Genomic DNA, 16,970 nt, shown 5'->3' with positions numbered 1-16,970 from the left:
GGTTCATCAGCAGCACTATCCTGTGGACCGATATTACTGAAATGCTACAGAGGCTCACACCAGTTAATAAGAGAGAAAGTGAAGACTCATGTATGTATGTGTGTGTGTGTGTGTGTGTGTGTGTGTGTGTGTGTGTGTGTGTGTGTGTGTGTGTGTGTCAGTCCATGTGTTTCACTCCTAGACCTTCAGTGATGTTTTATCTGAATCGTAATGATGCAATTGTGTTCAATGAACACAATTCAACACTTCTCCTTTCAATGTAGCCGCAGCTTCACCTCCTGCATACATCATCTCTAGCAGAAGCATCGATAGCTCATCACATCACCCTGTATGTATATATATATGTATATATACACACACACACACACACACACACACACACACACACACACACACACACACACACACACACACACACACACACACACAGTCTTTTTTAATGGTTTTATGGAGACCAAAGTTTATTAACTTTTTCCTGTGTGTGTGTGATATATATATATACACAGGAAAAACTTAAATACCCTTTGAGTAACTATAATTACAGCATATTTGCTTACTCAATGTATTTTATTCACAGATCAGGTCTGAAATATTAAAATCTTGCTTTGTAGAGGGTAAAATAAACCCTGGCCATGTGCCCGCAACCTGCCAGTGTGGAGTAAAACCAGAGTCCAGAAAAAAAAAAATTAAAAGCAAAACCTAAAAGAGACTGAGGCTGAAAATCTGCACAATGCAGTAAGTGTGTGTGTGTGTGTGTGTGTGTGTGTGTGTGTGTGTGTGTGTGTGTGTTTTGGCCTTCCGTCCACAATGAATATGTAGCTTTTTGAAAACGCTCTCGAAAGTGAATCCGTTTGAAGACGGCGTTTTCAGTGTGGACTGTGAACACGGAGACGTTCGAAAAAAAATTTTTGTCGTCGTTTTCACATTTCAAAAAGTAAATAAACGCCAGGCGGAAATGATGCGGGTCAAAGCGTCCAAAAGTTTCCAGATTAGTCCAGACGTAGTCTGAGAGTGTAAGTGTGTGTTCACACACATAATATAATGAATCAGTAGACAGTAGTCGGTTGATGATGATATTTACGGTATAAACTTTAAATAGAATTAAGGGTTTACTTCTGATACAGTGAGCGGCCATTTTGATTTCTCACCATCTGACCTTCAATAACTTTGTAAAAATCTGGATTTTGTATTAAAAGGCTGTTTTCCGACTCAGGAAGAAAAACAACTTTGATAAAATAATAATTTCAGGGTTCTGTCGTGTGATCTTGAGAGTTTGATACGGTGGTGAAGCGTGAAAGCGTTCCCATGTCTGAGAGCGATTGAGAGATCCGATCTCTGCTTCAAGGTAGCTTCACTTGAACCCGGGTCTGATCCGCGTCATCCGTGGAAGCTCTCAGAGTAACGGCACACGACCCAGAATACATAAGTGCAGAGATAAGTGGCTTTTATCCTTTTATTTATTTTTTTGAAGACAATAGTGGATTTTGGCGTCTGGTTCTGGATAACACGTTAGTTCCGGGTTCAAGTTTCATCACGATGCTGAGAGGGATTGTTAAGGTCAGCGCTTCATGAAAAATTCATGATTCAGATCTTCTTATAGAAGATCGTCTCCTCTTCGTTTGAAGCTGTTTCTTTACGAGGACATGCCTCGCATTCAAAACAAGGTTCTTCACTGTTTTGGAGCTTTACACATCAGTGCGTCATGTTTCATGGAGTCACCTGAGAAGCATTTCTTGCGATCAGTAGATTGATAAGCCCCGCCCCCCAACCCCTCCTGAGTGTGGATGTATTTCAGTGATTGTCCCAAGTGTGAAAAGGCGGTCACGCTTCACTTAGGAAAACATGGATGTAACTTTTGAGCTCTTTTCAGAAACGAGTTTTTGCTCTAAAACCTGAACGAGTGTCACACATGAAATTAAATGATCTGAACATTTCCCAAGGCTCTGGATTTGTTTGTGATCAGACACTGAGGTCTAAATTACATAATATGAGGATAATATCAGTGTCAGGAAAAGCAAAATGGACCGAAAACGAACCCTGAGGCATGTCATGAGGTTTTATACTGTGTGTCTGGTCTATACAGAGGGAATACAGGTTCCAATTTATGTTCTGACCAATCAGGTTGAATGTTCTGGCCAATCAGGTTGAGGACCAAAAGAGCAAAACAACCCTTGGGAAGATATCTAGGAAAAGAAAAAAATGACAGCACGGTAGAGTGTAACGTTCCCATTTCACAGCTCCAAGATCTCCGGTTACAAACCCTGGGTGAGGTTTTATTTGTTCTCCTTGTGTCTGTCTGGGTTCCTCCTCATTCTCTGGTGTCCTTTAGGTTCCCAAAAGCATGAACTTTTACTGAATGATCTCACTGAGTAACAACGAGTGCATGATGGACATGCAACCGGTTCTGCTTCACACCCAGTGCTCCCAGGGGTGTGAAGATCCACCATGACCCTGACCTGGATCAATCCCTGACTGGTGATGAATGAGGAATGCAGGATCACTGCTGCAGAATCCCAAACTGGTTGCTTGGTTGGCTTTCGTGTCGCAGTTTTCAGAATGTGTGCAGGATGAAACCTCTGAAGATGCCCACATCCCCCCTTCAGTCCCTGACCTTAGCGCAGGATTTTTACTGCAGCACTCTTCTGCTGAAGTTTTCCCATGTCGAGAGGTGTGATTGGCTTTGAAGGAGCGCAGGAAGAAAAGGAAAGGAAGAAAGGATGAATAATGATGGGAGAGGAAGGAAGGAAAGAGAAAACGGACAGAAGACAAGATAGAAAAGAAGACGGAATCTCCTGCGTTTTATAGTCGCAGACCTGCTGCTGCTCTCTGCGTGCGTAGATACGCGTCTGTGAGAGAGAGAGAGTGAGAGAGATAGGAGAGATAGTGTGTGTGTGTGTGTGTGTGTGTGTGTGTTTGTTTGTGTGCGCGCTCGCGCGCGTTTCTTCTTTTTTTTTCTTCTTCCAACCCCGCAGCTCTGGATGCGGGACCGAGGACGCATCACACACACACGCGAGCGTTCGCGCGCACGCACGCACGCACGCACACACACACACACACACACACACACACGCACACAGTCATGGATAAAGCTCACGGACGCCAAGAAGCCACTTTGGATTTAATGTGATGCCGCGGGATCGAAGTTAAAGGATGATAAAAAAGGGGGCGAGCGTTCAATCCTCCGCATGAGAAAAGAGGAGAAGAAAAGGCAGAGATAGATAGAGAGTGAGTGTGTGTGTGAGAGAGAGAGAAAGAAAGAGGGAGAGGAGGACAGGACCTGGTGCGATGTCCACTCCGTTTCGGGAGCTCTGTGGAGGAGAGACGATGCTGTGAGTAGCCCAAATCTACCGTATATATTGCGCGTGTTTGTGTTTTTCGCGTCCATTTTTACGCATAAACGCTCAAGGGTTGGAAAGCAAAAAAAAGTGCCCCCCATCCTAAAGAGAGAGGGAGAACAGCCCCAAAGCGCGCGTGATGTGCACTGCAGCACAATGGCTTGTGCCTTGGATTTTTTTTGTTTGTTCATGTAAAGCTGATGTGAAGAGATCTGGGGTGTGTGTGTGTATGTGTGTGCAAAAAGCCTGCGTCGCGCGCCAGGCACAAATCTCTGCGAATGAAATGCAGTGAGGTTGGAGTCTAAATGCAGTAGACCTGTGGGTAGTGCTGGTGATGCTGATGCTGCTGGTGGTTATGATGATATGTGTCGAAATAAAATAAAAATACAGTACCTGTGCGCGCGCGTGCGTGTGTGTGAGTGCCAAACTGCTTTTGGGTGATCACGTGGGTCTCCGGGGTCTTTGCGTCCCGATAATAATAATAATAATAATAATAATAATAATAATAATAATAATAATAATAATAATAAAAAACCCGAGCTTCGTGCTGAGAGATCTGTCATAAATCATATATTGCATTGCAGTAAGGTGGCTATGGCTAACATTTCTTTTTTTTTTTTTCATTCATTTCTTTCTTTTATTTTCCCCCCACCTGCTCGTTGTACTCTCTGTCACACTTTTTATCAATCAGTCCAAACAGTTTCAATGGCCCGCGCGCTTGTTTCAGACACAGTACGCAAGGTCCAAATGTGATGCCATATAGACAAGTGTGTGTGTGTGTGTGTGTGTGTGTGTGTGTGTGTGTGTGTGTGTGTGTGTGTGTGTGTGTGTACAGTAGGGGTGTGTGTGTAAGCACGACATTGAATGCGCTGAAGTCGCGTCCTAAAACGGAATTGAGGCTGAGTTCCGGGCGGAGGCGCACCGACAGGGGGCGCACGCGCATAATGCTCCAGTTAGGTCGAATTAACGAGACATATACACACCTCTAAACACACACTTATATACACACATATACACACCTCTAAACACACACTTATATACACACATATACACACCTCTAAACACACACTTATATACACACATATACACACCTCTAAACACACACTTATATACACACATATACACACCTCTAAACACACACTTATATACACACATATACACACCTCTAAACACACACTTATATACACACATATACACACCTCTAAACACACACTTATATACACACATATACACACCTCTAAACACACACTTATATACACACATATACACACCTCTAAACACACACTTATATACACACATATACACACCTCTAAACACACACTTATATACACACATATACACACCTCTAAACACACACTTATATACACACATATACACACCTCTAAACACACACTTATATACACACATATACACACCTCTAAACACACACTTATATACACACACTTATACACACATACACATCTCTAAACACACACTTATACACACATATACACATCTCTAAACACACACTTATATACACACCTCTAAACACCTCTAAACACACACTTATACACACATATACACATCTCTAAACACACACTTATACACACATACACACCTCTAAACACACACTTATATACACACATATACACACCTCTAAACACCTCTAAACACACACTTATATACACAAATATACACACCTCTAAACATACACTTATATACACACCTCTAAACACACACTGATATACACACATATACACACCTCTAAACACACACTTATATACACATCTCTAAACACACACTTATATACACACCTCTAAACACCTCTAAACACACACTTATACACACATACACACCTCTAAACACACACTTATACACACATACACACCTCTAAACACACACTTATATACACACATATACACACCTCTAAACACCTCTAAACACACACTTATACACACATATACATATCTCTAAACACACACTTATATACACAAATATACACACCTCTAAACATACACTTATATACACACATATACACACCTCTAAACACACACTGATATACACACATATACACACCTCTAAACACACACTTATACACACATACACACCTCTAAACACACACTTATACACACATACACACCTCTAAACACACACTTATATACACACATATACACACCTCTAAACACCTCTAAACACACACTTATACACACATATACACATCTCTAAACACACATCTAAATACACACATATACACACCTCTAAACACACACTTATACACACATATACACACCTCTAAACACACATCTAAATACACACATATACACACCTCTAAACACACACTTATATAAACATACACACCTCTAAACACACACTTATATACACATATACACACACCTCTAAACACACACACACACGTATACACACCTCTAAACACACACTTATATACACACATATACACACCTCTAAACACACACACACACATATATACACACCTCTAAACACACACTTATATACACACATATACAAACCTCTAAACACACACTTATATACACACATACACACACCTCTAAACACACACTTATTTACACACATATACACACCTCCAAACACACACTTATATACACACCTCTAAACACACACTTATACACACATATACACATCTCTAAACACACACTTATATACACACCTCTAAACACACACTTATATACACACATATATACACCTCTAAACACACACTTATATACACACACGTATACACACCTCTAAACACCTCTAAACACGCACTTATATACACACATATACAAACCTCTAAACACACACTTATATATGCACACCTCTAAACACACACTTATATACACACATATACACACCTCTAAACACACATCTAAATACACACATATACACATCTCTAAACACACACTTATATAAACATACACACCTCTAAACACACACTTATATACACATATACACACACCTCTAAACACACATATACACACCTCTAAACACACACTTATATACACACATATACAAACCTCTAAACACACACTTATATACACACCTCTAAACACACACTTATATACACACATACACACACCTCTAAACACACACTTATATACACACATATACACACCTCTAAACACACACATATACACACATATACACACCTTTAAACACACACATATACACACATATACACACCTCTAAACACACACTTGTATACACATCTATACACACCTCTAAACACACACTTATATACATACATACATATACACACCTCTAAACACACACTTATATACACACATATACACACCTCTAAACACACACTTATATACACACATATACACACCTCCAAACACAAACTTATGTACACACCTCTAAACACACACTTATACACACATATACACATCTCTAAACACACACTTATATACACACATATACACACCTCCAAACACACACTTATATACACACCTCTAAACACACACTTATACACACATATACACACCTTTAAACACACACATATACACACATATACACACCTCTAAACACACACTTTTATACACACCTCTAAACATAAACTTATATATACATACATACATACACACCTACAAACACACACTTATCTATACACACCTCTAAACACACACTTATATACACATATATACACACCTATAATACACACTTCTATGCACACTTCTAAACACACATATATACACATCTAAACACACACTTATATACACATTTATACAAACATCTATACACCCCTATAAACACACACTTATATACACATCTATACACATCTCTAATTACACACCTATATACACACATCTACACACACCTCTAATCACTCACCTATATACACATCTTTACACACCTCTAAACACAAACTTATACACACCTCTAAACATACATTTATGCACATCCATACACACCTATACACATCTATATACATCTGTACACCTCTATACCGACCTCTGTACACATCTATACACACCTCAATACACATTTATACACACCTGTATACAAACCTATACACATTTATAGTCACCTCTGTACACATCTATACTCATCTATACACCTCTGTACACACCTCAGTACACACCTCTTTACACATTTATACACACCTACACACATCTATACACACCTAATTACATCTATATACATCTATACACACCTGTAAACACACCTATTCACATCTATACACACCTGTTTACATCTATATACATCTATACACACCTCTATATACACTTATATACACACACCTGTATACACACCTACACACATCTATACATACCTATATACATCTATACACACCTCTATATATACCTATATACACACCTGTATACACACCTACACACATCTATACACACCTATTTACATCTATATACATCTATACACACCTGTATACACACCTACACACATCTATACACACCTATTTACATATATATACACACCAGTATACACACCTACACACATCTTTACACACTATTTACATCTATATACATCTATACACATCTATACACATCTATACACATCTATACACAACTATACACCTCTATACACATATATAATCACACCTATACACACCTTTATACCCATCTATTCACACCTCTATAAACACCTTTATACACATCTGTACACACATACACACGTCTACAGTATGCACATCTCTATACACATCTTCACACATATACAGTATATATATATATATATATACACACACACACATCGATACACCTCTATGCACATCTATACACACCTATACACCTCCTATACACCTCTATATACCTCTATACACCTCTTATACACATCCATACACACCTATACACCTCTATACACCTCCTATACACATCTATACACATCTATACACACCTATACACATCTATACACATCCATACACACCTATACACACACACACACACACATCGATACACCTCTATGCACATCTATACACATCTAAACACATCTATACACCTTTATACACATCTATACACACCTATACACACCTATACACATCTATACTCACATCTATACACATCTATACACCTCTATACACATCTATACACATCTAAACACATCTATACACCTTTATACACATCTATACACACCTATACACACCTATACACATCTATACTCACATCTATACACATTTATACACCTCTATACACATCTATACTCACATATATACACACCTACACACATATATACACACCTATACACCTCCTATACACATCTATACACATCTATACACACCTATACACATCTATACACATCCATACACACCTATACACCTCCTATACACCTCTATATACCTCTATACACCTCTTATACACATCCATACACACCTATACACCTCTATACACCTCCTATACACATCTATACACATCTATACACACCTATACACATCTATACACATCCATACACACCTATACACCTCCTATACACCTCTATATACCTCTATACACCTCTTATACACATCCATACACACCTATACACCTCTATACACCTCCTATACACCTCTATACACCTCTTATACACATTCATACACACCTATACACCTCTATACACCTCCTATACACCTCTATACACACCTATACACATCTATACACCTCCTATACACATCTATACACCTCCTATACACATCTATACACCTCCTATACACCTCTTATACACATCCATACACACCTATACACCTCCTATACACATCTATACACATCTATACACCTCCTATACACCTCTATACACACCTATACCCCTCCTACACACATCTATACACATCTATACACCTCCTATACACCTCGATACAAATCTATACACATCCATACACACCTATACACATCTATACACCTCCTATACACACCTATACACATCTATACACCTCCTATACACATCTATACACATCTATACACACCTACACACATCTATACACACCTATACACATCTATACACACCTATACACACCTATACACCTCCTATACACATCTATACACACATATACACCTCCCATACAGATCTATACACACCTATACACATCTATACACACCTACACACATCTATACACACCTATACACCTCTATACACATCTATACACATCTGTACACACCTATACACATCTATACACACCTACACACATCTATACACACCTATACACATCTATACACACCCACACACATCTATACACACCCACACACATCTATACACACCTACACACATCTATACACACCTATACACATCTATACACACCTATACACACCTATACACCTCCTATACACATCTATACACACATATACACCTCCCATACAGATCTATACACACCTATACACATCTATACACACCTACACACATCTATACACACCTATACACCTCTATACACATCTATACACATCTGTACACACCTATACACATCTATACACACCTATACACCTCTATTCACACCTACACACCTCTATTCACACCTATACACATCTATACTATTTTATACATATTTACACTTTACTTAATACAAAGTTAAACACATCTATACATAAAAAATGTTTACACAACCATATCCATATTAAGACATCTACAGTCATCATGGCCCTTTAATAAACAGTTTTAGTGTTTGTATTTATATCTAAACACATGTATAAACCTCTAAATCACTTTCAATGTTTTAATCTCAGTCTCTCGTCTGAGCTATTCATAGTCTTTTATTGCGTTTTCTATTTACTGTAACAAACTCGGATGAAAAAGCGTTCCTTCTTCTGCATACATAACCTCATAAATGGCCAGGATTGGCTAGTGTTACTGTGATTGACAGGGGAGAGAAAATATGCCCCTCCCACCCAGAGAGAATGAACAATTTTGCTCTGTAGGACTTCTTTAGGATTTTAATCTCAAGATGATTAGGCAGTTGTATTTAATGTATGTTTGATGTAAATGTTAAGGAGAACAGGAGATAAAAGGTGTCAAAATCATGTTCTCAACATGTCCTCCTAAAACTCTGCATCAGATCAGATAGCGCACCTCTCTCTGAAGCATATGATCTACAGTGTACCTCGCTTACACGTGTAGGCCACGTCCAGGATGTTCAGGAGGCTCGTTTCACTAAGTGCGCTCATGGTGTGATGATGTCAGCACTCCGCTCTTCTGCTCTGCTTACTGCTCAGCCTCGGTGTCAGACGACATCTTCATCACATGCTCATCGCCAGCCTCCTCGTTGCCCTGCTTTCCAAAACTAGACTCTCTGAACATGGGAATGTTTCGCTGCATTCTTTTTCTTGCTGCGCCACATTTTGTTTTGCTCGAACTTGAACTCTGAAGTATTCGCATGCTGCATTACAGTAAATCAATCGGCAGGTGTGCGTGGAAAAAGAAATCACTAACAGCAGGACGCTAAAACATGCTCGAGTTATCGTTTGACTGAAAGTCGTACATTTCTCTCATGAGAAGAATATTAAGGAGCACATTCTGCACTAAATACATGTCAATATTCTGATATCAAACACCAAAAAGTGTTTAATTTCCTCAAAAATGAACAGCACTAATGTATTGTAGCTAGCTTGTGTGGATGAACAGCTATACATCTAACCTGGTGCCAAATGTAAAACCATGGCAACCAGCAGTCGGCTTAAAATAGGACACACCCGCATGAGACAAAATCACCTGGAAGAGCCATTAAAAAGGTTGAGAATGAATTGTCACATTAAGAAATAATTTAACAGAGATGCTCCAGATGAGCAGGTTCTTCAAGTGTTCCTCAAGGGTTCTTTGGATAATTAAGGGTTCTTATCTTCAAAAACGTTTGGAAATCTTTAGGATGTCGAAAACTTCTGTTTGAACCTTTGAAAACTGTTTTTTTTTATTATCAAGTATGACTCGTAATTATCCATTTATCAAAATAGATGACTAAAGAACCTGTGAAGAACCCTGTGCTTCTGGGAGTGTACCTTGTTCTGAGGGCTACATGTAAAACTCCTGACAGGTTTGAGATATTAGAAAGAAAATATATAGAGCAATAATGTGAAGGAACCCAATACACAATACAGAACCCAGGGCTAAGTAAGAAGAACCTGGGTTAATGTTCACATCATAGATGTTCTCAGATCTTCAGAGAACTAAGCAAGAGGAAATGGGCAATTTAGATCAATCCATGACAACATTTCTGTAGAAAGATTGAAGCCTTCATATAATATTTCTAGTAATAAATGCAATAAATCGTTTTTTTTTGTGCCAACAGGGAATAAAGTCAAAAACCATGTGGTTCTCCGGCTTGGCACTCCTGACGCTCCCAGCTCTCCTCACCCTGGTGGGCGTAGCGTACACCGCCGAGAAGGTTCCCATTCTGAACATTGCCGTGATCCTGGGCCGAACACGTTACATCTCGGACCGGGACATCCGAGCCCTGTGGAGCAAGGACGACCCGATCGACGTCAACGTGGTCACGCTGCTGGTCAACGAAACGGACCCGAAGAGCATCATCACTCATGTGTGCGACCTCATGTCCGGGACAAAGATCCACGGCGTGGTGTTCGGCGACGGCACCGACCAGGAAGCCATCGCCCAGATTTTGGATTTTATTTCCTCGCAGACGTTGATACCCATCCTGGGGATTCACGGCGGATCATCCATGATCATGGCGGATAAGGTGAGTGAGCGTTTCTTGGTTTTTACCCGTGGAGGGGTATTTGCTGGTGTAAACAATAAAAAACTTTACTTATCGGATTATGTCTACATGTAGCTAGCTTGTTGATTAGCTCGTTAGTTTGTCCTTATTACAGTGGAAGTGTCTGTTAATATCGTTGGGCTTCTGCTAACTGAATACTTCATTTGCATACATTTACCTTTGAGACTGCAGTAAATCACTGTAGATCAAAAATTAATCTATTTGCATTGACTCCGCCCACTAACTCTACTCTTTTATGGACCAATGCAAAAATACATATACTCAAAATTACACAAAAGTGTACAAAACCTATTATTTTTGCTCATGTACAACAAGTCCACAGCAGCACCTGTCGGAGTTACGGAGCTTCACCGTTATTTGCGCGTCAGTAAATGAATGAGGGCGAAACCGTACACGTTTGTGTACACAATCCTTTCCCTCAAAACAAATGTGAATCGTCCCAGAATAAAGCCGTGTACTTTAAATTTGTTTCTCAGGTTACACGCTATACATTATTAAATACGTTTAAATGTTCCGCTAGTAAAAATAGGATCATGTGGAACTTGAAGACTTTTCTTAGGTTTCAGATTCTGGTCTCTACATTATGTGGCACTACAGCGTGTTTACTGGTGGAAAGACGTCAGACGCATCTAATGCATTCAAACTTTGACCTCATTAGAATTCGAATGGTGCTGAATTCCATTTGCAGAAAATAGAAACAAACAAATTTCTTCATTACAGCATCAGATTCTGTGTGACATTCAGATGCATTTATTTATTTATTTAAAAACAATTTTTTGACTTCTCATTTACTTTCTTTCTTGCTTTTTTTTTATATTCAGCCTTATTTAGGATATTTCCTTCCCTCTTTATTTCCTTCCTTCCTTCCTTCCTTCCTTCCTTCCTTCCTTCCTTCCTTCCTTCCTTGTGTCTTCTTTCTTCTCTCATTTTGTTAAATTCTTTCTTTTTGTATTTTATTTTACTTGGGCAATTCTTTTCCTCTCTGCTATCTCTTGCCTTCTTCCTTTCCTTTCCGTTCCTTTCCTTTCCTTCCTCCCTCCCTCTCTTCCTCCCTCCCTCTTCTTTTCTTTCTTTCTTTCTTTCTTTCTTTCTTTCTTTCTTTCTTTCTTTCTTTCTTTCTTTCTTTCTTTCTTTCTTTCTTTCTTTCTTTCTTTCTTTCTTTCCATTGTTCCTTCCTTCCCTCCTTGTATGAGTAAAACAGTCTGTGGTGTAAAATATTTCAATATATCAGAGTAAAAGAATAAAATAAAAGTCTTGTGTTCAGTGTTGAAAAAGATTAAAAGATGGACAGATCGCATATCTGAGTGCTGATGAAAGACGAGAAAATTCTCGGTGTATATTTACATGTACATTCGGGGCATTTAGCAGACGTCCGTGTCCAGAGCGACGTACGAAAGTGCTTTGAGTCTCTCAATGAATAAATCTTCACTGTTACTCCGGATCACAGACTATTATTTATAAATATGCAGACGCTTGTGTTTTATCTGACTCGTATAATTCTGTGTTTAGTGCAGAGGAACGTTTGTTCATTGCGCTGAACAGGAAGCTGAAGCTCGCAATCGATTTTAATTTCCTAATGTTCCGTTCAGAGATTCCTGCGTCAGGAGAACGATCGACAAGAGCCGATCAAACGCATTCATCCACATGTTCCCCTAAAGCCTGGTGACGTTCATACCAGTCGAATATAACAACACGCTTACGGTTACACCTGACCCGCCCTGTGTGTGTGTGTGTGTGTGTGTGTGTGTGTGTGTGAGAAAAACACGACTGGGGTGTATTTATTTATTCACACTGCTGCACCTCTCTGTGATCTTAACTGTGGGTTTTATTGTAGTCAGTAATACAGAACGAAATCTCAGAGAAGCCATCATTCCTCTCCGTTTCCTCCTCCTGTGTGTGGGAACACTTTTATTTACACACTCCACACACTCCGCACACTCGCTTTATTGTTTCCCAGCAAAATACTACAATTAAATGAATCTAAATCTTATAAAAAGGCGTCCTGAAAGCTCGGGCGAGATGAAAAGCACTTAATGAGAATAAAGAGGAGTTCAGCACAGCAGATCGTTTTACAAGCAAATGTGGTGCTTTCTATAAATACACGCTGCGGACAAAAAGTATTGGGACAACCGCCTTTTCTAGCTACACATTCACAAAGTTGGAGAAACACAGTCTTTCGATGCAGTAGCATGAAATTTTCCCTTCACTTGACGTGAACTTGATTGCTGACCGCACCCCAGGCCTCCTCACCTCACCTACATCAGTCCCCAACTTTACTAACACCCATAATGTCTGAATGAATCTCTCACACTCTAAATTAGTTTTTGTTGCAGGTGTCAAAAACTGATCGTTCTTGTTGAAGTGTAAAGTAGCTGCTGTAAAAAAGAAGTTTATATAAAAGAAAACAAGATCAATGTGTTGCTGTTGCAGGTTGCAGTAGTTTCTTTTTGCAGTAAAAGTAGTTCATGCCACAGCATAAAGCAGTTCCTGTTGCAGGTGGAATTAAAAAGGAGTTCTTGTGGGATGTTTTAGTTAAAAGTAGTTTTAGTAAAAGTTTGTTGCACGTCGTCTTGTAATCTGCAGTGTTCAGTGGTGGTCGCTTTTTCACGTATCTGTACTTTACTCAAGTATTTGCGTTTGGGGAAACTTTAAGTGTAACTTCACTACATTTCAAAGTCAAATCTCTCACTTTTTACTCAACTTTTTTTTATTTACGAGGATAAAAACGTCACCGGTGAAACACGCAGCGAGTCACCAATCAGGATCGAGCGCACGCTCTGTTTTACACGTGTTCAGATCGGCGCTTGGTGTATCTACTGATCACCAACATACAGTTCAGCATCAGTTCAACATCAAGCAGAACATTTAGAGAGGAATAAATGATGAAGAAACTCCAGACTGGAACTCACCACCACACACGTGTGATTATTTAAGTAGTTGAAAAGGTGGTTTGGGGCTCGTGATCATTTTAATAATAATCAGTGTTTTTATTCATTAATATCATTCTTAAAGGGACACTTTTACTTTTACTGAAGTCGTATTTTACTGAGTGAATCTCTACTTTAACTACATGCTCTCCGTAATTCGTCCACCGCTTGTAGTTAAAAGTACTAAAAAGTAGTCCATGTTCAGTTCTTGTTACAATAAAAAGGTATTCCCGGTTTACTAAAAGTTAGTTCATGTTGTCTTCCTGCTGTAGGTTGAAGTAAAAAGTAGTTCTGGGTACAGAAAAAGTTCATGCCGCAGCTTAAAGTAGTTCCTGTTGCAGGTCGAAGTGAAAAGTGGCTCTTGTCTCAGCATTAAGTAGTTCCTGTTGCAAAATAAAATAGTTCCTGATGCCATTTGGAGTAAAAAGTAGTTCCCTATGCGTTCACATTGCAGCATAGTTCCAGTTGCAAACTTTTAGTTAAAAGTAGTTCCTGTTTTACTAAAGAAAAATTCCTGTTGCAGTATAAAATATTTCCTGTTGCAGTTAATAATTATTATAGTTTCCTTTTGTAAAATAAAGTGGCTATCACAACTTTTATCTGTTAGCTTCTCAATGGAGAACTCTCAGGCCAACGAGACGCTCACACTTAGCTCTCTGTACCTGGGATGAGTATCATCAGTGAAATAGTCCTTCTGAAGTCCATGTGAGGAACCTGGCTAGATTTTATTTAATTCACGAGTGTCTCCACAAAGCTAAAACTCCTACCAAGCACCAAAGTTTTGGTTCACAAACGCATTAAAGCGGCAAAACGTGAAAACGCTGATGTTGTTAAAGATGAATGTGTGCTAATAGAAGGCAGTTAGCATCGTGCAGCTGCAGACCTGTGTGGAAATCATCTCCATCAGCTCGCATTTGTTGTGCTGAAAAGCTCTTTTGTGAGGATAAAGACTGAAGTGGCTATTATTTCGGACTTGATCAGCACCGGAGGAGCAGATGTTTCCTCTGTAAGCCTGGTGAATTTAACAGATGGGGACTGAACCCTGGTTTCACACAGAACCACCAGATCAGCTCGTGCCACTGGAGGAACAGAATTTTGGAAATGAATAAAATTCCTTCCCAACAATGAGAAAGAAGAAAACTCGTTTACATGTCTGAGATCTCAAAGGAATATCTCTTCAAGGAGCAGATTGTGGGTTTCATTATCCACTTCCTGACAGTAACCTCACCTCCTCCTGAGCATCTCCCTCTCTCCTCTGTCTCCTCTCTTTCTCTCTGCTGTAAAGTGAGAGTTTTTAATCACCTCATTGTGAGTCGATTTCCCAGGTAATAACACTTTTCACCTCAGAAAGCAGAGATAAGAGAGAGCTGTTTGTCAGTCGCTGTCTCGCCGTCGTTACTTGGAGATCTGCGATATCATTTTTTTCGGGTTAATTGCTCCTGGTGGAGTGGTTTGTAAACCCCAAGGCTGAAAGTAATCGCTAAAAAACAGAAAGGAAGCCTTTGTGTTTGGCTTCATGCTGATTGGAGTGATTGAGGAATGTTTTGGTGCATACTGAGACATTACTGAGAGGAGAGATGATGCACCACTGCGAAATTCCACTCTGCTGAACACGTTCTTCTGTACGCTGTTACTTTACTCCCAGGGTTTAAGTAGCAGTCTGGACTGGTAGAGCCGCCATCACACCATCATATACCTGACTGATCAGACTGAATGAATGAATGAATGACCATTTAAATGGATAGCTGACTGTTTACATGTGTGAATAAATAAATGAATGAGTAACAGGATGGCTGCCTGCCTGCGGAAATGAATGAATGAATGAATGAATGAATGAATGAATGAATGAATGGAAGACTGATGACTATATGACAAAGTGACAGATGGACTGAATGAATCAATTAAAGACAGAATAAATGATTCACAGACCAACTAGATAACTAACTAAATAAATGAACAAGTTAATGAATGAATGAATGAATGAATGAATGAATGACCAACTAACAGAATGTCTGAGTGAATACCTGAATGAATGAATGAATGAATGAATGAATGAATGAATGAATA

At 39.3% G+C, this 16,970-nt stretch overlaps 1 protein-coding gene across 2 annotated transcripts in view; it reads left to right on the top strand.

Moving 5' to 3' along the window:
- The window catches only part of grin2aa (glutamate receptor, ionotropic, N-methyl D-aspartate 2A, a), a 114,329-nt gene that overhangs the window by 2,744 nt on the left and 94,615 nt on the right, over positions 1 to 16,970 (top strand). The window contains exons 1-2 of one of the 2 annotated variants that reach the window (XM_083566466.1): positions 2,944 to 3,329; positions 11,530 to 11,937. In XM_083566466.1, the coding sequence (XP_083422592.1) occupies positions 11,548 to 11,937 (390 nt within the window). In that variant the 5' untranslated portion in view covers positions 2,944 to 3,329; positions 11,530 to 11,547. Of the gene's footprint in view, positions 1 to 2,943; positions 3,330 to 11,529; positions 11,938 to 16,970 lie in introns of those variants that run through there. The other variant, XM_083566467.1, reaches the window with a different exon arrangement.

Source organism: Silurus aristotelis (assembly GCF_946808225.1).
Source record: "Silurus aristotelis genome assembly, chromosome: 17".
In the NCBI taxonomy this organism is placed as follows: Eukaryota; Metazoa; Chordata; class Actinopteri; order Siluriformes; family Siluridae; genus Silurus; species Silurus aristotelis.
Note: the sequence above shows the minus strand (reverse complement) of the source record. Positions and strands in the feature narration are given on the sequence as shown.